This window comes from Trachypithecus francoisi, unplaced genomic scaffold, assembly GCF_009764315.1.
Source record: "Trachypithecus francoisi isolate TF-2019V2 unplaced genomic scaffold, Tfra_2.0 Lachesis_group2, whole genome shotgun sequence".
In the NCBI taxonomy this organism is placed as follows: Eukaryota; Metazoa; Chordata; class Mammalia; order Primates; family Cercopithecidae; genus Trachypithecus; species Trachypithecus francoisi.
In genome coordinates this window covers 160,773,791-160,799,812 of record NW_022681465.1, presented here as the reverse complement: position 1 = coordinate 160,799,812, position 26,022 = coordinate 160,773,791, and the positions used below count along the sequence as shown (strand labels likewise).

At 35.5% G+C, this 26,022-nt stretch overlaps 1 protein-coding gene across 7 annotated transcripts in view; it reads right to left on the bottom strand.

Annotated features, from left to right (window-relative positions):
- The window catches only part of RAPGEF6 (Rap guanine nucleotide exchange factor 6), a 224,999-nt gene that overhangs the window by 118,783 nt on the left and 80,194 nt on the right, over positions 1–26,022 (bottom strand). For 6 of the 7 annotated variants that reach the window (XM_033181331.1, XM_033181325.1, XM_033181326.1 and 3 more), the window contains exons 5-6: positions 21,061–21,130; positions 6,759–6,902 (exon numbers count right to left, since the gene is read on the bottom strand). In XM_033181331.1, the coding sequence (XP_033037222.1) occupies positions 6,759–6,902; positions 21,061–21,130 (214 nt within the window). The remainder of the gene's footprint in view (positions 1–6,758; positions 6,903–21,060; positions 21,131–26,022) is intronic. The other variant, XM_033181327.1, reaches the window with a different exon arrangement.

The following is a 26,022-nucleotide window of genomic DNA, read 5'->3' as shown; positions in this document are numbered from 1 at the left end:
GTGGTTCATGCCCGTAATTCCAGCACTTTGGGAGGCCAAGATCGTGCCATTGCACGCCAGCCTGGGCAACAGTGTGAGACTCCATCTCAAAAAAATTCAATTCACCACATTTCAAAATGTTTACTGTTACATGCTATTTAAAATGAAACAACGAATATTATATAAAAAATACAGGCATTTAAAACATTCTTAAATAAACTGTTAATTTCATTTTTTGTTATCTCAGAATAGTGTAGAATAATATGGGCACACTTCATGCAAGTACTATCCTATGGGACCAACGAAGAGAAGTGCACTCTATGAACAGGAAATGTCAGAAAAGTCTTCTCTAAAGAGGTCATGGATGAATGGACTCTCGGGAGCTGAACGACTTTGTCAGAAGAACATGATAGAAGCCCATTCTGGATACGAGGAGGAAGTGGCAAGATTCAAAGTGACTCATCAAAGGATAGAATTACATTAGGTAAAGAAGCCAATAAGCCATCCAGGTAAAGAGAACAGGACCAAAAGTAGGGACCACCAAACATAATGGGGCAGAAAGCTGAAAAGGTAAACTGGAGCTAAATAAGAAAAGGATTTATATACCATATACTCTCAAGATTCTTAATTTTTCTTTTTACTTTTTTTTTTCTTTTCTTGTAGAGACAGGGTCTTGCTTTGTTGCACAGCTTGGTTTCAAACTCCTGGCTTCAGGTGATTCTTCCATCTTGGCATCTCAAAGTGCTAGAATTAGGTATGAGCCACTGCATTTGGCCTCAAAACTTTTAATAGCACTGGGGATAAAAATGAGTTACATTTATAACATACATAATGTATTTAAAAATTAATACATGTGTTACTGGCAAAATATTTTGTATTCATTATGAAATATACACAAAATCCCCAGAAACTTAAAAGGATAAGATAAGAGTATTTTCTTCCCACGTCCTGGAGATTGTTTTGGGCTAAACAAATGGCCTTGCTCACTACTATCAAACAGGCCTACAAGTAATTAATTCCAAAATCAGATTCATCATTTCTAGGTAGACATTCTCCATCTCATTTGATTGGCTTCTAGCTACTCATTCTATACAGTAAAGCGATTCATCCAGTGACTGTCACATAAATTTTGTAACTGCTTTTATCTTTTAAGATTGGACAAAGAAATTACTTGTTCAAAGTGAATGATTCTGAGAGTAAATTTTAATTGTCTGATTGTTCTAACTTCAAGCTAACTTGATTTAACTTTTCTTACCTTTATTCTCCCTTTGTTCTGATTCTTTAGCTTACTTGTTTACATTTACTTTAATATATTTACACATTTTGGTAAGCACTTTTTACATCCAGGTATGGAATAAATAATAATAGTATTTTGTAAGCAATAGGAACAAAGGTTTTTTGAATATTTACAATAATAACAACAGCAATAGGATGCTACTAACATTACTATTTTTCAGAGCACCAGACACTAGGCAGAGCCCTTTTTATATATTATCTCACTTAATCCTTTTATAAATTTATAAGTTATCTATCAAGACAGACATACAAAGGTCATACAACTTGCCCAAAGTTACACAGGATGCTAAGCAAGCTGACAGAACAGGCACTCTTATTTCCTTTTATACTCTAAGTTACAATTATGATGGTTGACATCTTCTAGGAGCATCCATTCTGATGAGAGAGATATTTAAATAAACAATTATACTGCAATATAGTATAATTGTAATTATACTCAGCATAATGAGTGCTTACAGGCACATAAACAAGACATTATGGGAGTGCAGATATGTGCTTAATCCTTCCCAAGAAAAAAATCAGAGTCTTCCATGACATGATGTGAAATTAAGTCTTGAGACTTTTGTTCAGAGGTAAAAATACATTTTAAGTAAAAGGAATTGTATATATAAGAGATGTACATAAACACATGGTTTCTTCAAGGTCAGCAAGCTTGTTCAGTATGGCCAAAAAATAGGAAATACATAGAAAACAGGTAAAAGATAAAGTTGGAGAAGTGAACAAAGTCCAGATCTGTGCTGTCCAACTAGGGACATGTGGTTATTTACTTGTAAATTGTGCTCAATAGCTCAATACTATGGCTAGCTAGCTGCTATCAATTTCAATGGCACAGACATAAAACATTTCCATCATAACAGAAAATTCTATTAAACAGGACTGGTCTAGACTATGAATTTCCTTGCATGCTAGATCACTGGAATTTTTCTGATAACTGGTGGTAGGCCATAACAGATTTAAGAGTTTAAAACAAGTGACACTGTTAGAGCTTCACTTAGAACTGACAGAAGTAAAATAAATGGACTAGTTACCGGCAAGGGTAAAGGGGAGGATGTAGAAAGCAGGGCTAGCGATAGGGAAACAAGTTCAGAGAGAAGATAAAAAATTTTAAATCAAAGAAATAAACTGATTAAGTAGATATCTTCTGATAAAGAAATTAAACAATACTTTTCAGGTTTTCTAATTTTTCAAAATCTCCTAAAATGAAACAATACTGCTTTTACAGTGAAAGGTGGCTGGGAGAATTTCAGAGATGCTATTACAACAGTCCTATAAAGAAAAAGGTGAACAGTAAAGAAATGACATGGGCATATTAAGTGAAAAGCACAAATTCTGAAAGAAGTGAAAGGAAGAATCTGTAGATATTATTGACTGATTAGACTGTGAATATACACACATGTTCTAAAAATTTCAACCACCCCCCCACTAAGACAGGCAAACCTGGTATTACAATATCCTCATTTTTAGAGGTGAAGCACCAAAGATTTAGATGAACTGTCAGCATTCAGTTAGTGAAGCAAGAACTCAAGATAGATGGCTCATCTAAATGCTGGACTTTTTATACTTGGCTTGATTACTCATCCTGCTCACTAAATATTGCTCTTGATCACCTTTCTGCTATCTAAATACCAAAGTCATCTGCCTCAAAGATCAAAGCTCTGAAATTTCTGAGACTATATGAAGACATTTAAATTTGTTGTAAACTCTAAACATATTTGAATATTTTACAAAGGAATATGAATATACAAATGACTAATAAGAACATGAAAAGAGGCTCAACACTGTAAGTCATCAGGGATATGTAAATTAAAATCAAAATAAGATACCACTATATAACTCTTAAAATTTTAAAAAATAATAATAAAATCTGACAATACCAAGTGTTGGTGAGGATGTGGTAACTGGCATTTTCAAAGAACACAAATTACGTAAAATGCAACAGCCACACTAAATAACAATTTTGGTAGTTTCTTATAAAATTAAGCATACATATGCCATACGACCAGTCACCCACTCCTGGGTATTAACCTAAGAGACATGGAAGTATATGTACCAACAAAGATTTGTACATAAATGTTCATAGTAGCTTTATTTGCAATTGCTCAAAACTGGAACAATGTAAATATTCATAAACTGGCAAACAGATAAACAAATTGTGGTATATTCATATAATGAAGTAATACACACCAATAAGAGAGGGGAAAAAATACAATCGATACACACAACAGGGAATGGTCTCAAAATCATTATAATAAGTGAAAGAAGCCCGTCTCCAAAAAATTCACATTATATGATGCCATTTACATAAAATTCTAGAAACTAAAATTAATCCACAGTGACAGAAAGCAGATAAATGGTTGCTTGAAGATGGGGATTTAGAAAAGATGAATTACAAAGGGAGACAACCCTAAACTTTAGGGTGATGGAAGTAATCATAATCTTGAATATGGTGATGGTTTCAAAAGTTTATTATAGGCCGGGCGCGGTGGCTCAAGCCTGTAATCCCAGCACTTTGGGAGGCCGAGACGGGCGGATCACGAGGTCAGGAGATCGAGACCATCCTGGCTAACACGGTGAAACCCCGTCTCTACTAAAAAATACAAAAAAAAAAATTAGCCGGGCGAGGTGGCGGGCGCCTGTAGTCCCAGCTACTCGGGAGGCTGAGGCAGGAGAATGGCGTGAACCCGGGAGGCGGAGCTTGCAGTGAGCTGAGATCCGGCCACTGCACTCCAGCCTGGGCGGCAGAGCCAGACTCCGTCTCAAAAAAAAAAAAAAAGTTTATTATACATATGTCAAAATTGATCAAAATCAAAATTTCATTAAAAAAAATTTGTTTTTTTTTGAGACAGAGTCTCACTCTGTATCCCAAGCTGGAGTGCAGTGGCATGACCTTGGTTCACTGCAACCTCCACCTCCCGGGTTCAAGTGATTCTCCTGCCTCAGCCTCCCGAGTAGCTGGGACTACAGGCAAGTGCCACCACGTCCAGCTATTTTTTTTGTATTTTTAGTAGAGATGGAGTTTCACCATGTTAGCCAGGCTGGTCTCAAACTCCTGATCTCAAGTGATCTGCCTGCCTTGGCCTCCCAAAGTGCTGGGATTTCAGGCATGAGCCACCGCACCTGGCCCAAAGTGTGCACTTTAAATATGAGTAATGCATTAACTTTAATAATATCTCAATAAAGTGATAAGAAATTGTATTAAAAAAATTGTTCCAAACTCAAGAGCAATACTCAACAGAGCTTCAAAAATGTTATTACTATTACAGAAGTGCTCATTGTACATTAAAAAAAGTCACATTAAGATTAGGGTTCATGTTTATACAAAGCAATAAAACAACAAAACTACAAAAATATTTCATATGAATAAATCATCTTTTTCAGTCATTCTAAGAATTTAGTTAGAAAATAATTAAAGTACACGCAAAATCTTTAACACAAACCCTTGTACAAGTTGGGTACTAAAGAATAATTACGATAAACAACAGTAACATCTTTAAATTTTTTTTACTCTTCAACACTCTAGCAAGAAAAAGTAGATGATGGTTTACACACTAAGGGAAAAAACAAACTCAAATTTCCACTGTTGTCTAAAAGAAGAAATGATTCCTCCTGATCTTTTTCTCTCTGAATTGCTGATAATAGAACAAAAGACACAAAGAACCCTATAAAGGCCATTAAACCAATTCTCTTCTTGCTGCTCTCATAAACATGATTAAGATTTTTGCTACATAGCATCCTTACCTAGACCAACTGCCAACATTGTAGGACACTGGCCAGACGCACAGGTGTTACATAATTGGTAGCATTAATTAAAAGTAAATGAAACCTTCAATACCGTATTTTCTAAGTTAACTGAAATATATCCTTTTTAGGAAAAAATGACTCCATTAATTCAAGAAACAGCTCATGTACATAACATGACCAAAAAGCTTCTCTAATCCAGTCTCATAGTTAATAAATCAGTTTTGTCTAAAATGAATTAATTTCTCCTTTTCATGATTTGTCAAACTCTTGACAGTACTTAGTAGGATCACCATCTAACACTACGTATACATGCAAAAATGCCCCTATACTTAGCATTATCAAACAAATGGAATCCATAAGGAGTATGCCTATTGCTCTTTCTGATCCCAGGAAATCAGTATATCTAGAAGACGACAACTCTCAGTACAGAGGAGGGCTAAAAGCAAATGACTCACAAGCATGGCCCACAGTTAATAAAAAAATATGAAATCTGTCTAGGATTCATGACAGCACACCAAAAAAATGTGAGAAAAGAAGATACTGAAGTTGAGACTAGAATGAGCAAGCAATCAAAACACACACAATGTATGCACTCTAGCTCATACAAGGAAAACCAAATATTACAATTAAAGATTCATTTATTAATTCTACCTCTTGACATTTTTTCTACAGAAATGAAAATGTGGGCATACATTGCACTTAGCACCTTAATTTTTTAAAAATAAGGAAAAGGCTGGGCACTGTGGCTTATGGCTGTAATCCCAGCATTTTGGGAGGCCGAGGCAGGCAAATCACGAGGTCAGGAGATCGAGACCACCCTGGCTAACACGGTGAAACCCTGTGCGACAAATATCAGAGCTGTCTTAATTCTAACACTTATTCCAGTACAAACAGCTCTCTAAACAATCTTTCTTATTCCTAACACCTAACATGGAATGAGTAAATATCTGTTTATAACAATTAAAAGAACTAAACACATCCTTGGGAATTTCACTATAATTAATCATCCTTTTTATTACTTTTTTTAACACATGCAAACAAGAGGAAATGCTCTGTACTCACTGTTTTAATATTCTAGAAATCGTACTTTGGAAATTGGTAACTATGAAATCTCTCCCCTCAAAAATACACGATTTTTTTAGATTACCCTTATTTCTTGATTTAACTACTTTTCAGTCTAAAAAGAAGCTATTCACAACTACAAAATTAAAGACTTTTGAAGATACAGCTTACTTTTTTTTTTTGCAATGGAGTTTTGCTCTTGTTGCACAGGCTGATCGGCTCACTATAACCCTGCCTCCTGGTTCAAGCGATTTTCCTGCCTCAGCCTCCCGAGTAGCTGCAACTACAGGCATGCACCACCACACCCAGCTAATTTTTGTATTTTTAGTAGAGATGGGGGTTTCACCATATTGGCCAGGCCAGTCTTGAACTTCTGACCTTGTGATCCACCTGCCTAGGCCTCCCAAAGTGCTGGGATTACAGACATGACCCACCGCACCTGGCCTAAGAACTTTTTTCACTATTTAAACAACAACAAAAAAGCAAAAACAGAACTCCGACTGGTAAGAGTATTCCTAACCAATTTTACCAAACAGAAGTATTTAAAAAGATTATATATTTACCAGCCCCAAACTTTTACATATAGAACCCAGCGTGGTATTACCAAAGATACATGTAAAGTAAAGATACTATATATGAAAATTAAGGAAGATTCATGAAGTGTTCCTAAATATACTCACAGAAAGATAGCTGTTAACCTCCACATCATCAGTAATGGTTTGGCGCTCTCCTTTATAGTTAATTTTCCGAAATCTTCTTCGGGATTGTCTGGCAGGAATTTCCCTTTGTAGAATACTATCTTCATTATCTTTGGCATTCTCTACCTGAAACACATGTTCATATTCCTGATTAAATATCAAATTTTTCCATATTATTGACAGTCTATGGAGTCTTAACAGGCTCATAAGGAAGCTTCATTTACTTCTTATAAAAAACTGCCTCAAGAAAACCGTCTGTATAGCACAACGCTCATGAGTTAAAGATTAAAGGTGATGTTATTATAAAGATCTGGAGACCACAATTTCCGTCCAGGAAACAGTCTCTCTTGTGCACATAAATATACATCCTCTAAGCAAAGTCACTTACCAGAAATGAAGGCTGTTAACTACACCTACATATTCAATAATTACAACTTCAGAGTTCCTCTAATTACAAAATGCCTGATTATAAACATATTTTACTTAGCAAACAATCCTGGTTATGGTTTTAGTTAATTGTTAAAAAGTAAAACAAGAAAACTTTATGCAATATTCTTTAATTTTCAACTTAATGCATGACAATAGCCACAAGTAAGGCTGGCATCTTCTAAGTAAGATAATAAAATGGAAAATTAACATTTGTTAGGAGTTTAAAATAGGCCAGCATGCATATACATTAAGTACTTAGTTCACACAACAGCCCTGTAAGCAGGTATTACTATCTCTACTTTGTAGACAAAGAAAAACCCAAAGATATTAGTGACATTCCAGTCTCACAACAGTGATACTTATTAAAGGTGAATTGGCAACCTGGGCAACAGAGCAAGACCGCATTTCTACAGGGGGAGAAAAGATAAGCCAGGCATGGTGGTGTGCACCTGTAGTACCAGCTATTTAGGAGGCTGAGGTGGGAGGACTGATTGAGCCCAGGAGTTCAAAGCCATTGTTAGCTATGACTGCACAACTGCACTCCAGCCTGGGCAACAGGACAAAAACCCTGTCTCAAAAAATTTAAAAAAAATTTTTTTTAAAGGCGAGGAGGAATATAGACCTATTATCTCAATAGCTTATGCCATTGATACAAGACTGCACTGCCTGTCCAATCACAGACTATACCATAATTTTTTAAATTAACTATTTTTATAAAGGTATATTGATATGCTCTAAAAATCTACCTGTATAACTAAGCTCACATCTAATAAATAACAAATGGTGGTTTTAGTTTTCCCCTATAACTGCTCTTTTTGCTAATGTCAGAGTTCTCGATATTACCAAAAATTTCCTAGGCAACCACTCAAACACAGTGGTGTCCCCTTATCTGACGGGGAGACATTCCAAGATCTCCACTAGATGCCTGAAACTGCAGACAGTACCAAATCCTACCTATGCCACGTATTTTTCTATATTTACAGACCTATGATAAAGTTTAATTTATAAATTAGGCACAGAAGAGATTAATAATAAAATATAATTATAATTATATACTGTAATAAAAGTTATGTTGGGGGGCAGGCGCAGTGGCGAGTGCCAGTAGTCCCTGCTACCAGGGAAGCTGGGGCGAAAGGATCACTTGGGCCCAGGAGTTAACATCCAGCCTGGGCAACACAGCAAGACCCTGTCTCTTAAAAAAAAAGTTATATGAATATGGTCTCTCTTTTTTTTTCTTAACTTTTATTTTAAGTTTAGCAGTACAAGCGCAGGTTTATTACGCAGGTAAACTTGTGTCACGGGGTTTGTTATACAGATTATTTCAGCACTCAGGCATTAAGCCTAGTGCCTATTAGTTATTATTCCTGATCCTCTCCCTCCTCCCACCCTCCACCAAAAGGCCCCAGTGTGTGCTGTTCCCCTCTATGCGTCCATGTGTTCTCATCATTTAGCTCCTCTCTCTTTCAACAGTACCACAGTCCTGAAAATGTAGAAAGTGAAACTGCAGATATGGGGGTGTGGGAGACTACTGTATCATATCAACATTCTCAGCACCCTGCTTGTCTTCCAAATCTTCAGTTCAATTCTCTCTCAGATTGTCAATTCTCTATAAATCCCTCCCATAATGCTCTTTCATTCCCTTTACCACCTCTTCTTAATTCAAGTCTTAATCACCTCAGTCCCAAACTACAGCAAGAGGTGATCCTGCTGCTTTAGGCATGTTCCTCTCCAATTCTATCCTGTATGGTCAGACAAATCACTTTATAGATAATCACCATTTCTCAGGTTTCCTGTTCAAAATGCCACAAGGGACTTCTAATGTTGACACCAAATAAATTTTAAACTCTTACATTTGATATTCAAAGTCATTATAAACTCCATTCCCAAAATGCTTTTATCATCTTATCTTACACGTACAATCCTGGAAAAGCTGCTCCCTTATTTGCTTTCCCATAAAATTTCTAATTAGATACACAAAATTTCCTAATGATTTCTAAGAGTTGATATCTAATCTGTTCTGTTCAGGTATGAATTCAAGAATAAGTGGCAGCCAACTCAATGTGACTATTCCTGTGCCCCTATATATAAATAACTTATACTATGCCAAGTAACTTATTTCTTCAATTTGGGTTATCATACCCATTCTGTCTTCACATGCTATCATTTAGACACTACCTATCTCAACGGCCATCTCTTCCATAATCACAAAAGATATACCACTCCTCAGACTTCAACTGGCTTATTGTGTATACACACCTAGACTTTTCAAAAATGGGACATGTTCTCTACTGCCTTCAGACCTTTACATATGCAGCTGTCACTTCTGGCTAAAAGCCCATTCTGTCTTTGCCAACAATATTTGCCTCCTACCTACATCTTATGACCTAGTTCAACCAATCCCTCCTCTACTCCAGAAAGGTATTATTCCTTCTATAGCACTAAGCATACCAACCTCACTAATAAGATAACACTAATAAGATAACAAGTTCTCTAAGGCAGGAACTGTATTATGTAATATTACATTCATCTTTGTTCACCTAATATTCAAGACATTTGCCAAAATGGGTGTTTAACTAAATTTTCCCTTTTGTCTCAAATACATTAGGTCCTTGGAATTATGTATAAGGCCCTCAAAAGGTATACACAAGGCCATATATCAGAAACTGTAGCTTATCTCATTTAAGGCTCACAATAACCCTATTACATAGTTACTTTTCCTATTGTATAGATGGTACAGTCTCATAAAGTTAATTCACAGGCTAGGCAGGGTGGCTCACTCCTGTAATCCCAGCACTTTGGGAGGCCGAGGCAGATGAATCATGAGGTCAGGAGTTTAAGACCAGCTCAGCCAAGATGGTGAAACTCCATCTCTACTAAAAACTACAAAAATTAGCCAGGCACGGTGGCAAGCGCTGTAATCCTAGCTGCTCGGGAGGCTGAGGCAGGAGAACTGCTTGAACCCAGGCGGCAGAAGTTGCAGTGAGCAGAGATCGTGTCACTGCACTCAAGCCTGGGTGACACAGTGAGACTCCGTCTCAAAAAAAAAAAAAAAAAAAAAGTAAATTCACACAAGTAGGTGAATCAGGACTCAAAACCCAAGTGTGACTAAAAAGTCCAACTTCATATTGCTCTATCCCAAAATATAAAACGGATTATCTACTTTAGGCAAAAGTCCAACATTACATGATTCTTAGGTCTTTTGATATCTACCACTTATTGAGCAATGCAGAGATTTAAACAATAAAGGTTTTACAGAGTAAAAACTGTAGTAAAATAAATTTAGGAAAAGGCTTTCTACGTTTCAAAATCTTGGGAAAAGTACCAAATGCAAAGAAAAATCTAATCATGACTTTTATTCCAAGAATATAAAGAATTAAATGCCCTTAACAAAGTTCCCACTGAATGTAACTGAATTGTGGTATTTAAAACATTAAAGCCTGCATTAAAAATAATGTTAAGATTTTTAAAAAATAAAACCACAAACACAACTGAAATGGCACAAAAGGTAAAGAATCCAAAGGCCAAGAATGATGTGAAAGCAAAAATACTTGAACTTGGGAAACCAATAAAGTCCTTGATCTACCAGACAGTTTCTGTCAAACTCTAAAGATTTTTCACTCTGATGTTTGTAGGGAGAGAGACAAGAGATGAAACAAGAGACTCTACCAAAGCTTAGGAATCTAATAGAAACCTACTCATAAAGCTCATTCCAAACAGCTACATCCTCATTACAAGGATAAGCAAGGTATAAGCAGAAGGGGACAGGAAGAAAACTTGCCTGGCACTGGGAAAAGGGGAAGAGGGGAAGCAACTAAACAAAAAGTGCCTTCCCCTGAGAATTCAAAACCACAAGCCAACCCTCATGCAGATCTGTAGTTTGAATTCATAATACCTCTAGCATGCAAGTAAACTGAAAGACATTCAGCACTATTAATACACAATAGCAGAAACAACAAATGTAAAACTTCCTTACAAAAATGCAGGTTTTTTTTTTTTTTTTTGAAATGGAGTTTTGCTCCTGTCACCCAGGCTGGTGTGCAATGGCGCAATCTTGGCCCACTGCAACCTCCCCCTCCCAGGTTCAAGTGATTCTCCTGCCCCAGGCTCCCAAGTAGTTGAGATTACAGGCATGTACCACCATGCCCAGCTAAATTTTGTATTTTTAGTAGAGATGGGGTTTCACCATGTTGGCCAGGCTGATCTCAAACTCCTGACCTCAGGTGATCCCACCCGCCTCAGCCTCTCAAAGTGCTGGGATTACAGGCGTGGGCCACCGTACCAGGCCAACAAAAATGTAACTTTAACATGAACCTCAAAGTATTACTATACCTAAAGTTCCAAGACATATGAACTCATAGACAAACATAAAAAAATCCCAGCTACATCAAAATCATGTGAGGAAGCAAGACATAATTAAAAATAAGCCCCCCAAAAAGCAGAATGACACTTGCAAATACTCCAATATACTGAAAGTATTAGAGAACAGAAAACCAAAATTTAAAAACTTTCAAACAAAAGAAAACTTGAAAATGAGCCAGAGATGATAAACAGCAACCAAGCAGGTGAGGCTTGACCAGGACAAAAAGCCCTAAGTGCCCTCCTCCCCACTGCCAGGCTAGCAAGCAGTGAGGAACAACCAATAGCAATCTACATTTGGAGGAGAGATGAGAACATGAAGAGACCCTGCTGAAGCACAAGAGCACAGAGAAGGCCTAAAACTGAGTGGAGCAGGAACAATGACTGAGAAAAATCTTCCAGCAAACTCAAGGACAAAGTAACAATAAGCAAATTTGAAACCACTGGTGCACTGAAGGCAACCATAACAGCAAGAGAATCCAAACCCAGCTCAACTCCAGTAGAAATGCGTTCATCTCTAGGCTTAAAAGCTATAGCCCTATACCCAATGCCTAACATTAAATCCAAAATTATAACTCACATAAAAAAGGAAAGGTAAAACAACACAAAACAAAAAACAAAACAAACAAACAAAAAAACACTGCCAAGAGACAAAGCAATCAACAGAGCAGTCTACAAAAATTAGAGTGGATCCAGATGCTGGAACTACCAGACAGAGAATTTCAATCAACTATGATTAAATACGTTATAGGTTCACTGGAAAAGGTACAGACAACACACATAGATGGAGAATTTTAGCAGACAAAAGAAAAATATAAAAGTAAAATGAAAATGTTAGAAACAAAAGACACAGTAATAGAGATGAAGAACGTCTTTGACATGCTCATTGGCAGACCCAACACAACTGAATTAAGATCAATGAAATTAAACACAGGACAATAAAATTACCAAAGAGAGAGAGGAAGGAATTGAATGGCATACTAAGATGCAACTAAAAAGGGAGTATAGTAGACTGGGAAGATAAATCCAGATTTACTCAACATACAGCACAAAGTCATCATGAAGAGGTGAAAAATAAGAAAACTAAGAATATACAGATGAAAGGTTGAAAAAAAAAAGTTCAAGAAGGTGACAGAACAAGACAATATTTAAGGAAAAAAAGAATTTCTGATGCCCAAAGCAGTCCAAAAAATCCAAAACAGGATAATGAAAAACTACGATACCAAATTACAGAGAAAATATAAACAGAAGATTTTTAATGCAGCCAGAGAGAAAAAAGAGATCAGGAAGGCAACTAGATTAACGTCTGACTCCTCAAAAAACAACGAATGTAAAAAAATAGAATGTATTAATTGTGTTAATAAAAAATAATTCTCCTCCTAAAATTGTATTAATGGCAAAACAATCCTCCAAGAATGAAGAAAAATAAAGTTATTTTCAGACAAAAAAGAAAAAAATACCTGAGATACTTAACAACAAAAGATCTTCAGGAAAGAATTTTTAATGGGTGTACTTTAAACATAACACAAGTGTTACCATTAGGACGGTCTCATATACAAGAAAGAATTAAAAGCAAAAAATATTAAATACGTGGTTAAATAGGAATAAATAATGACTGCATAAAACAGTAAGGCAAAATTTACAGAATACACAAAGCTAAAATACTGGACAATAGAAATTACATTTGGATACTAGCATTAAACTCTTACCAGTTTAGCTACTTGTTAGCCTCAGCTGTTTTTAAGTAGGATTTTTTTTTCCTTGTTTTTAGACATAATCTCACTCTGTTGCCCAGGTTGGAGTGCAGTGGCACAATCTTGGCTCACTGCAACCTCCACGTCCCGGGTTCAAGTGATTCTCCAGCCTCAGTCTCCTGAGTAGCTGGGATTACAGGTGCCCACCACACCTGGCTAAGTTTTGTATTTTCAGTAGAAATGGGGTTTCACCATGTTGGCTAGGCTGGTCTCTCACTCTTGATCTCAGGTGATCCACCAGCCTGGGACTCCCAAAGTGCTGGGATTACAGGAGGGAGCCATTGTGTCTGGTCTAAGTAGGAATTTAAAAATAGTCAGAATTAGCACTAAAAGAAGAGACCATTTCTCCAAGAGTATGGTGGGGAGGAGAGAAAGGAAAAAAGAACTTAAAACAAAGGAGGGCAAAAAAAAAAAGGGGGGGGAAACAAGAACAAATGCAAAGCACATAAAGTGGTGGAAGTAAATTCAGACCTATCAGCAATGACAATGAATACAAATAGAAGAGTGTTTCCAGGTAAAAAAGAATCTCATGTCAAGACCCCAAATATTAAGACTCACAGAATCCTGATACTTTTGAGAGAAGCCCAATAATTTTAAATATTTCTCTGCTTTCTGGTGAAGGAAATCCCAATCCAATACATTTCTTGCTGTCCACACCCACTACAAATCTTTAACTTAACGAAGGTTTGTTATCCTTTTAGTGGGGAAATGGCACCTACTTATTATTATCATAATCTGAGCTCTATAACCACTAGGAATGGTTTAACTACTTGGATATTGCTGCTTCTAAGCTTTTGCAATGAACAACCCTAGGAAACACATTTTTCTTCTTAAGGTGAAATAATTTGGTAAATACTTTTTTTTTTTTTGAGACAGAGTGTCGCTGTGTCGCCCAGGCTGGAGTGCAGTGGCCAGATCTCAGCTCACTGCAAGCTCCGCCTCCCGGGTTCACGCCATTCTCCTGCCTCAGCCTCCCGAGTAGCTGGGACTACAGGCGCCCGCCACCTCGCCCAGCTAGTTTTTTGTATTTTTTAGTAGAGACGGGGTTTCACCGTATTAGCCAGGATGGTCTCGATCTCCTGACCTCGTGATCCGCCCGTCTCGGCCTCCCAAAGTGCTGGGATTACAGGCTTGAGCCACCGCGCCCGGCCGGTAAATACTTTTAAGAGAAAAAAACAGTCATGTGTCGATGCTGACATTTCCTATTGACGTTTTAGACTGGAGTTTTTCTTAACATCTTTAATTTTACACAACTCTTATGCTAAAATAAAAATCTTCATTACTAATGACATTTATTTATGCATCTATTAGTTATATTAACTATAATTGTAAAATTCAATTATTTCCAATTACATGTATCATAATATATAGAATTTTTCATAATTTATACATAAATATTACCCATACATATATAATTGCTTTAAATTAACAAAATCAACATTACCACTAACATCCTGGTTCCATCATCTTGGATACTAATTTGAATACTAATATTTATATATATGTATAGATTTATGTATATGTGTTATGTTAAATTAATTATAATTAGTTACATATAATGGGCATCTACACACACACATATACAGCCACGTGTCACTTAAACGATAAGGATACATTCTGAGGAATTAGTTGTTAGGCAATTTTGTCATTGTGTGAACATCATAGAGTGCACTTACACATAGACAGTACAGCCTACTACTTATCCAGGCTATATAGTATGGCCTATTGCTCCCAAGCTACCAACCTGTAAAGCATGTTACTGTACTGAACACCGTAGGCAATTATAACACAACGTTAAATATCTGTGTATTGAAACACAGAAAAGGTACAGTAAAAACACAGTATTATAATTTTATGGAACCATTGTCATACATGTGATCGGTCATAAACAAAACATTGCTCTGCAGTGCATGACTGTACAGAAAATTGTAAAAAGACCACTAGTAGGCTGGGCTCATTGGCTCACGCCTGTAATCCCAGCACTTTAGGAGGCTGAGATGGGTGGATCACCTGAGGTCAGGAGTTTGAGGCTAGCCTGACCAATATGGTCAAACCCCAACTCTAATATAAAAATTAGCTGGGAGTGGTGGCGTGTGCCTGTAATCTCAGCTACTCGGGAGGCTGAGGTAGGAGAATCACTTGAACCCAGGAAGTGGAGGTTGCAGCGAACTGAGATCCCGCCACTGCACTCCCGCCTGGGCGACAGATCGAGGCTCCATCTCAAAAATAATAATAATATTAAAAAAAGACCATTAGTAACACCAACAATGAGACAACTGGCTCTTTCTGTGCTAGGGGACATACTACATTAGGAATGTACAGGTAAAATACTGTCTCTTAAAGTCACCAGAAATAATAATTCTTCGTGGAATTATACCAAAATTTTACATATATTAAAATCACGTATTTTGTTTTTTGGGGGAAAGAGTAAATTTTTTCTCCTTTTGAATTGTTTTTAGTATATAAAAATATTTACATGGCTCCCCTAAAATTGCTCTTCTTTCTCAGGTTTCTTCTAGTTCTCCTTGCTTTTTTATTCTTTTAAATGGCACAAAATGCAAAACACAAAATAAACACTATATGTGATGGTATATTTCACTGGGATTTCATTATATTCATAAGGTAAACTAACAAAAAGTAATATCCTTATTCTGGTAACTCCATACCTAAGAACATGGCATCTCTTTTTTTGCTAAAGTTTAATTTTTTGATTTCAGGGGTAAACACATTGTTTCTGCACATTTGTTAAGTTTAATCTTAAGTGTTTTGTTTGTTGGTTTTATAGATGGAGTCTATGTTGCCCAGGCTGGAGTGCAGTGGCTATTCACAGACAGGAATAATGGGGGACTACAGACGTGTGTCACGACACCCAGCTTAAGTATTTTTCATACAGTTTTTGTAAATGTATTCTTCTTCCCTTATGTGACATATGTTACAGATCAATTCCTTTACCCCTATTTTAAAAATATCCTGGGATTATGATGGGAATTGCACTAAATTTTAGACAAATTTTGAGATAAGTTATATCTTAAAAATATTGTCTCAACTGATTTAAAGAAGATCTAAAAACAACTGTTTATGGTTTTCTGTGTAAAGGTCTCCTACAACTTTTTTTTAGATTTAATCTGATGTATATAGACGGTTTTGATGTTCATAAATGGTATGTTTATAAAATTCAATTTTCTACTTGCTTGTAAGGAGAAATACAATTGATTTTTATGTATGAACAAGTATTCAACGACCTTGCTGAAATGACATAAATTTCAAAAGTTCACACTTAGGTTATTTGGGGTTTTCTACATACAAATTATGTCTTCTGTAAATCACAGTTTTACATTTTTTTCCAATCTCTTTCTTCCCCTGCCTAAATGCATCTCCTAGCCAATAGTTTTGGTATGGTGAGCTTTCTTTATATAATCCCAAATGTTGGGAGAAAGTTTTCAATGTTTATCATAGGGTTTCTGCAGGTAACAATTACGTTATAAAAGTTTCATTCTCTTCCTAGCTTGCTAAAAGCTTTTAAAATCATGAATGGGTTTTGATTATCAAGAGCTTTTTCTGCATCTACAGAAATTATTACCCGATTTTTTTTCTCTAATTATATCAGTGTAGTGAATCACACATATTTTCAAATGCTAAATCAACTTGCGATTCTGGAACTAAATTCAATGTAGTCATGTTGTTTTATCCTTTGTATGTACACTGAGATTCAACTACCTAAAATATTTAGATTTTTACATTTATTTTTATTTAAAAATACTAACCTATAATACTGCTTTTGTATAATGCCCTTGTTAGGCTGTTATAAACATTATAATAGGCTCCTAAAATAAGGCAAAGAAGTTAATCTTTTTCTATTTCCTGTTAGATGCTAAGTATTATTTCTTCTTTAAATGTTTGGAAAAATTTACCAGGGAAGCCACATGGGTCTGAATTTCTAAATGAAAATGTTTGTAATTACAGATTCACTTTCTCTGCAGATCTTCTATTTGTGTGTGTATGTGCTAGTTTGGTGATTTTTTTTTTAAAGGAATTTGACTAAAACTTCAAACTTACTAGCTTTAAGCTTTCCATACCATCTCCCTTATTAGCATTTTAAAAATGTTTGCTGGATCATAGTAGTCAATCCTTTTTCATTCCTGATACTGATCGTATGGCATGTTTTATTTTTGATTATCTTTGACAGGGGTTTATCAATTTCCTTAGTCTTTTCTGAGACTCAACCTTGTCCTTTGTCAATCCTCACTATCCTAAGTTTGCTTTTATGCCATTGATATTTATTTTTATATTGATCTTTATTATTTCTTGGCTTGTGATTTCTATTCATATGCTGCTCTTTTAATTTCCTGACATGAACACTTTACTGTCAGCCTTTGCTCTTATACTACTAGGGCTTAAATTTCACAACAAGAAAGGCTTACACTGAATTCTACACATTTTAATAGGTCATATTTATTCATTTAAAATATTTTCTAATTTTCTAAGTAATTCTTCTTTTACAAGCAATTTAAAGCATATGCCTGAATTTCAGAATTTGTATTTTTTTTTAGCTGTGTTTTTATAATTGGTTTTTAAATTAATTTCATGGTGGTCAGAAACTATAAAATTTCAAATACTGAAATTTTGAGACTTGCTTCATGTCCCAGTATATGGTCAAATTTAAAAAACATTCCAAGCACACTTGAAAAGTAGGCACACTCTGTTGTTGACAGGTGTAGTGTTCCCTGTATGTCTCTTAGGTAAAATGTGTACATGATAAGGTTCAAATCCTCAATATCCTTACTGATTCGTGGTGGTGGTTTTGTCAGTTACTTCGGAGGTATATTAAAATCTCTTGGTCAGGCACAGTGGCTCACGCCTGTAATCCCAGCACTTTGGGAGGCCGAGGCAAGAGGATTACCTCAGGTCAGGAGTTCAAAACCAGCCTGGCCAACACGGCGAAACACTGTCTCTACTAAAAATACAAAATTAGCTGGGTGTGGTGGGGCACACTTGGGAGGCTGAGGCAGGAGAATCACTTAAGCCTGGGAGGCAGAGGTTGCAGTGAGCTGAGATTGTGCCACTGCACTCTAGCTTAGACGACAGACCAAAACTTCATCACAAAAAAAACCTAAAAATAAAAATCTCCCACTGTGATTGTGAGTTTGTCTAGTTCAGATTTTACTAAGGACAATTTTTTGTTTTATATATTTTGAAGGCATGTAAAGCTTCAGGATTGTGTAACCTTGATACAATTAACCTTTTATCACTATACAGTACCATTCTTACATTAAATAACGCTTCTTGCCTAAAAGTATACTTTGGGCCAGGCATGGTGGCTCACACCTATAAGTCCAACACTTGGGGAGGTTGAGGTGGGAGGACTACTTGAGGTCAAGAGTTTGAGATCAGCCTGTGAAACAGCCTGTGAAACATAGCAAGGCTGTCTCTACAACAACAACAACAATAACAACAAATAATTAGCTGGTATGGGGGGATGCATCTGTAGTCCCAGCTACTTGAGAGGCTGAGGAGAGAGGCTCATTTGAGCCCAGGAGTTCAAGGCTGCAGTGAGCTAATGCACCACTGCACTCCACTCTGGGCAAGGCTCTGTTTCTTTAAAAAAAAAAAAAAAAAAGAAGAAGTTAAAACAAGGAGATTACTTTATAATGTGTCAGATTAAGATGACTAACTTATTAGGTGATCAAGAATGTGTTCAGTAACAGACATTTCCAATCACCAGTGGAGTTATTCAAATCTGTACAAACAGACAAAACCATTTGACCATTTTTAACAATTCTGAAAAATTTCATCTATTTTGGATTGTTTTCTCCTATAACTCATAAAGCATTTAAAATTATACCAATCAATAAATTAAAATTTTGGAATTTAAAAGCTACCAGCCATAAATATATGTACTTGATGTAACTTTTTATTTTATATACTTGTTTTTCTGAAATACTGAAGAATAAATTGGAGATACAATGCTTCTTGAACCCAAAATACGTCAACATGTATTTGATAACAATAAGGACTTTGTCTTACAGAACCACAATATGGTTATCAAACTCAGGGAATTTGATATTATCCAATCTGCAGTCCATATTTTGAATTCATCAATTGCATCAACAATGTCATTTATAGCTATGCCTATGACTTCTCCTTTTCTTCCTCCTCATATGAAAATATTACATAAAGTATGTAAAATAAGCACTAAAACAGGGTGTATAACACTGAAGTAAAAGCAGTATTTCTTTTGCATACAGTATGAGAAATACAAAATACGACTAAAAAGTGAGAAAAATCAATACTGCCTGGGCAGTTTCCTTGCCATGTTCCTCAATACATACATTTAAAAGAAAGAATTCTGAGGCTCTAATAGGAATCCCATATATTCAGTGCTTAAAGAAAACAAATTTGAAACAATACATACTCGAGTCATCCTTGAACAAACTTGAATTCAAGAAACATTTACTGAATACTTACTTTGCAGGCAGCACTCTGCAATACTCTGGGAGATACAATAAGACATAATCTTTGCCCTGTAAGAGCTTAAAATCCAGTTGCTCACGTAAAATTAGGGATAGTGAGTTCATGGTTATATAGACGATCCAGTTTAGGAAAGAGAAAACATAATATTTGAAGATATCTGACTATAGCACCACGAAATGGAAAAGTAGTTTAGTTTTAAGCCCTTACACTAAAATGCTTCATTAAGAATTCAATTTCTCTTCTCGACAGTTCAAATCTAATCAGATGACATGGTCATCTACATGAGATCCTAGTAGGACAATAAGTCCACTCAGTATATGCTATTTTCTAGTAAGGTCATCTTAGAACAAGGTAAAAGCAAGCTGTGTTCTTGATTCTTCTAATACTTAAAAAACAAAACAAAAACCAACCAAACAAAAACCATATTCTAAAGTTAGATCAACTACTTAGCTCTTTTAAGAAAAAATACAGAATTATTCCTTAAATACACCCTTAAATAAAAGCTTATCTCAAAATAATTAAAAAGTGAAAACACTAAGACCATTTCTTACTTGGATCTAATCATCTGTCTTTTTACTTTTCTCTACTTCATTCTCTCTAGTCTCAGGAACAGACTACAGAATTCAAAGTTTATTGAAAAAGTGAAACTGAATGGGAAAGAAGAAATCACTTGAGGCTGGCCGCGGTGGCTCACGCCTGTAATCTCAGCACTTTGCGAGGCCGAGGAGGTGCATCAACTGAGGTCAGGAGTTCGAGACCAGCCTGGCCAACATGGTGAAATCCCCATCTCTACTAAAAAATACAAAAACTAGCTGGGCATGGTGCCAGGTGCCTGTAATCCCAGATACTCAGGAGGCTAAGGCAGGAAAATTGCTCACATCCGGGAGGTAGAGGTTGCAGTGAGCCAAGATTGCACCACTGCACTCCAGCCTGGGCACCAAGAATAAAACACTGTCTCAAACAAAAAAACAAAAAAAAGTCACTTGAAAGCTCATGGCCCCCTTTTAAAAATTTTTAGTTTTCTGGTAGAAGGGGTAAAAAAACACCAAATCTGCAAATTATATATAAGTGTATTATGTTTCACACTCGCTTGAGGATCAAAAAAAGTCTGAATAGACAGAAACAGATAAACTTGGTAGATGGTTCTGACGCTACTTGATAAAATCTCTAAAAGGTCATAGTAATAAAACCTCCTTAAGCGTTTAAAGCCTACTACATTTAAAGTTAAAACTGAAGCATATCAAAAACAATTCAGCATTCTTTAAAGTTCTTACCACAATCATTTCTGAAGGCTCTAATACAAGACAATCACATCCTCTTTTTCCTCCAAACTGCTTACCAAAACTATAAAAACAGAAAAACAATTTCTTTAGCAAAGGTTATTAATAAAATATATCAATATAGGAAAAAAAGCAACAAAAAAAGCCCTGAGATGTTAGCCAAGAAATTCTGATCCTGTCACTTATATTAAGATTTTCTAAAAAAGAAAGGAAAAAAAAAAGAAAACTTTCTCAATTTCCCAGACATAACAGATCTCAATATAATGTTACACGAAAATTCTTTTTAAACTTCTGCCTTTAACTAGTCCCTAAAATTAGTTATAAAAGATACCGATCTAATCTCAAATTTTTAACATCTGTCAATATATGTTGAACAAAGGAAAAAAATACACTTAATAAAAATCTAATAAAAGTGATAATCTGATTAGGCAATGTTTTATAAAAGTAAATTATTATAATCTTTTGGGAGCAGTATTAAGACAACAGATATTAAAAATAAAAAAAACCTTAAAAGATATTCACACTTGAGTAGTCTCTTGGTATCCAACTGGGATTGGTTCCAGAATCTCCAAGGATACAAAAATCTACCAATGCTCAAGCGCCTAACATAAAATGATGTAGCATTTGCATATAACCTATGTACATCCTCCCATATGCTTTAAATCAACTTGAGATTTTTAATAATACCTAATACAGGGGAAATGCTACATAACAACTATTTATACTTTATTGCTTAGGGAATAATAACAAAACAAGTCAATATATGCTTAGTAGAGATGCAATCATTCATCTTTTTTTTTTCCCCAGGATCAGCAGTTGCTTGAATTAACGAATGTGAAACCCATGGATATAAAGTGCCAACTATATATAAAGAAATGTAGTTAGATACAAAGATGACTTTTTAAAAGAAAGTGTTAGAGCCACAGCTCTTTGGAAAAACCTAAAGCTGGATCAGTACTAAAATAAAATGTTTTTTATATTCTTGGTCTGAGAAAGATTTCTCAGCATATCAAAAAAGAAAGCAATCACAGAGAAAAAGATACATTTTCATTTTAAAAGATAACCTGAATTTTTTTTAATGGAGAATAAAAAAAAACCCTGTCAACTATACCAAGACACAAATGACTTACATATGAAATATAGAGTGCACTTAAAATAATGATAAAGCAACCAAAAAGATCATTATATGAAAATTTATGAAATTATGAAATTTCATTTCACTAAATATGAAAATTTAGTGCCAGTGTCAGTTAATAAATAAAATACACAAATATTACTCCAAAATAACCAAACAGAAAAAAAAAATTAATTATTCAAACAAAAGAAAATACCAAGAAAAATCTAATAAATAAATAAACCATTTATAAAGAAAATTATACAACTTCACTGATGGGCTAGAAACAAAGCTTAAAGTAACATAGCATTTACTTTTATGGGAAGGCTAAATATTTAAAAATGTCAATTTCCCAAAGTATAAGGTTCTATACAAATAATAGTTAATAACAAAATTCTAATCAAAATCCAAACAAAGTAACTTTTGAACATAACCAAAAAACCACTTATGTTTTTTGAGACAGCGTCTCATTCTGTGATCACCCAGGCTGCAGTGCAGTGGTGCAATCACGGCTCACTGTAGCCTCGACATCCCTGGGCTCAGGTGATCTTACCATATCAGGCCCAAGTAGCTGGGACTACAGGCATGCACTACCATGCCTGGCAAATTTTTAAAATTTTTTGTAGAGTCAGGGGTTTTGTCATTTTCACTATACTGGTCTTGAACTCCTAGGCTCAAGCAATCCACCCACCTTGGCCTCACAAAGTGCTAGGACTACAGGCATGAGCCACTGCACCAGACCTCACTTGTATTTTCTTAAGCAGAAGATCTTTATCTTTTGTTTCCCCAAATTCTTGTATCACCTAATACATTTAAAAAAGCAAATCTGTAAAAGTTTGCTTTCATGCAAGATGGAGTAACAGGGACTGGGTTTACTCTCCCACCTGAGGACAAAAACAGAAAACAAAACAAAATACATAAAACAACAATTTCAAGACACCAAAAAGAAGGCAGGGCAGGGCTGTAATTCCTGAGGGAGGAAACAAAAAACTAAGATGACTCTTGCAATACACCATTTTACCACCTACAGGCAAGCTCTAGGCTACAATGCAAGAATAGAGAAGCCTAACACAGCCTGACAATTTTGGCGAGTTGAAAAGCTAAGCGTTTTGGGGTGTGGATGACAGGGGAAAGATGCTTAGAATTTGCAAGGCAGTGTTCCTGAAAAGAGGGAGCAGCAAAGAGAAAGGGGGAGAGAGAGAACAAGATTGTGGCTAACAGTATGCAGGAGCGTTTGTGTGCATATATGCTTTGAAGAAAGGTCCTCTTGAGTCTATGAGTGAGTACTGTGGATACGTGAGAACAAACCTAAGAGTCACAGAGGAAATACGACATAATACATGTGGTTCTAGGTAGGGTCCTCAGGAATGTATTTCCTTAGTAACAAAATAAATTAGTCCCACACTAAAGTGCTGAACTTGTGCGAACACATTTAAAAGATAAAGCTAAAAATAATCAAATAGATTCCAATTAGCTAGACTATATGTTAGAACAAAACCCAATACTACCTAAAGAGATGCAAAAGCTGGAACCCAGTGACATAAAATTCACAATGACATCAATAAAGAAACAAGCAACAACAAAAAACCAGGCATGCAAAGAAACAGGAAAATATAATCCACAACCAAGAGAAAAATCAATCAATAAAAACAGACCCAGAACTATCAGAAGTATGGAAATCAACAGACAATATTATAACAGCTATTTCTATGTATGTTTCATATGTTAAAGAAAGTAACGATAAATACGACCACAACAGAGAGATATAAAAAAGACCTAATGCAATATTCTCTCAAATCACATATGCAGACACATAAGGTCTGTTTGTTCCATTTACCAGTAATGTTAAAATTGGTGAGTAGCTTCAGACAGTGTCAACTTGATCCACCGTTTATAAAGTTTCCTCTCAATTTTCCATCTATTAGTTTCAGCATTTTTTTATCAGTATGTAGATTGAAAGCGTTATTAGAGCTATTAAAATACGTATTTTATATTTTGATCATTCTTTCTGAATTTATTAGCTGGGGGGCACTAATATAAAGAAAAACTCTCAACTATTTGAGTTCCTAGAACTACTGTTTATATAAAGTGACTTCACTGTATATAAAGTGAATCCTATAAAAAAGTTTCAGAAATATATTAATTTAGCAAGATTGAAGAATACAAGCACAATATCCAAAAATCAATTGTTTCACTGTATATTAGCAACAATCAGAAAATAAAATCTTTTGACTCCATTAAAAATAGAATAAAAATGATACATTTATCAAAATACATACAAGACTTCTACAAAGCTACAAATTTAAAAACTATGAAACAGTGCTGAGAAAAATTGAAGAAGACCTGACTAAAAAGAGATATATCTTGTTTATGCATTAAAATGGCAATTCTCTCCAAAGTGTTCTACAAATTCAATACAATCACACTAAAAATCCCAGAAAGTCGTCTTGGAGGACTGACATAATGACCCTAAAATTTACATGGAAATGTAAAGAGTCTAAAATAGCTAAAACTACTTTGGAAAATAAGAACAAAGTTGAAATATTTATAATATCAGCTTTTGACACACTATTGAAGCTAGAATACCCAATGTGGTATTTGATCAACTTATAGATCAATAAAACAGGATAGAGAGAAAAGGAGACCCAAACATACATGTTCAACTGATTTTTGGCAAAAGTACCAAAGGAATTCAATGGGAAAAGATAATTTTCCCTATAAATTGTGGGGAACAACCAGATACCAATACATAAGAAACAAACGCAGTGAGGGATGGAGCTCTTAATATAACACCATAAACAAAAATTAATTATAAGTGGATCAGAGTCGGGCATAGTGGCTCACGTCTGTAATCCCAGCACTTTGGGAGGCAGTGGCTAGCAGATAGCTTGAGCTCAGGAGTTCGAGACCAGTCTGGCCAACATGGCAAAACCTCGTCTCTACAAAAAACAAAAAAATCAGCCAACATGATGGCACATGCCTGAAGTCCCAGTTACTCGGGAGGATGAGGCAGGAGAATCACTTGTACCTGTGAGGTCCAGGCTGCAGTGAGTCATGAGCATGCCACTGCCCTCCTGCCTGGGTGACAGAATGAGACTCTGTCTCAAAAAAGAAGAAAAAAAAAAAAAGGATCAGACACAAATTCAAAAATTAAAACTAAAATATAATAACAATAAAATTTTTGTACATGCCCTATATCAGAAAGTTCCCTTCTGTATGTCTAGTTTGTTCAAAGACTTTATCCTGAATGAGTTTGATTTTTCCCAGATGCAGTTTTTCTGCATTTACTGAAAGGATCATGTGGTTTTTGCCTATTATTTTATTAATAAAGTATATCATATGAACTGACTTACAAATGCCAAACCAACCTTCCATTTCTGGGATAATCCCAACTTGGTCATGGTATAAAATACTTTAAATATAAACCAGGATTCCATTTCCTGTTATTTGGTAACAATTTCTGCATGTATATTCATGAGGAATAATAATCTGGAATTTTCTTTTCTTGTGATCTTTGCTTACTACTGGCAGCAGTAACACTGGACTCATAGAAATTAGCTGAAAGCATTTTCTCTACCCTTACCCTAATACAAACTCTTTTGGAATGTAAGTAATAATGCTTCTTATGTTTGAAAACATTCAGCTGTACAGTTATCTGGGTCTACACTGCTCTCTGTACTCAAGTTTCTTTTTTTTTTTTTGAGCCTTTTTTTGCTATGTATGTCTTCGCAAGATTTGCCCAAGTTATTAATAGCAAGTTGATCATAAATTTCCTTTGTAGGCTGGGCGAAGTGGATCACCTGAGGTCAGGAGTTCGAGACCAGCCTGGCCAACACGGTGAA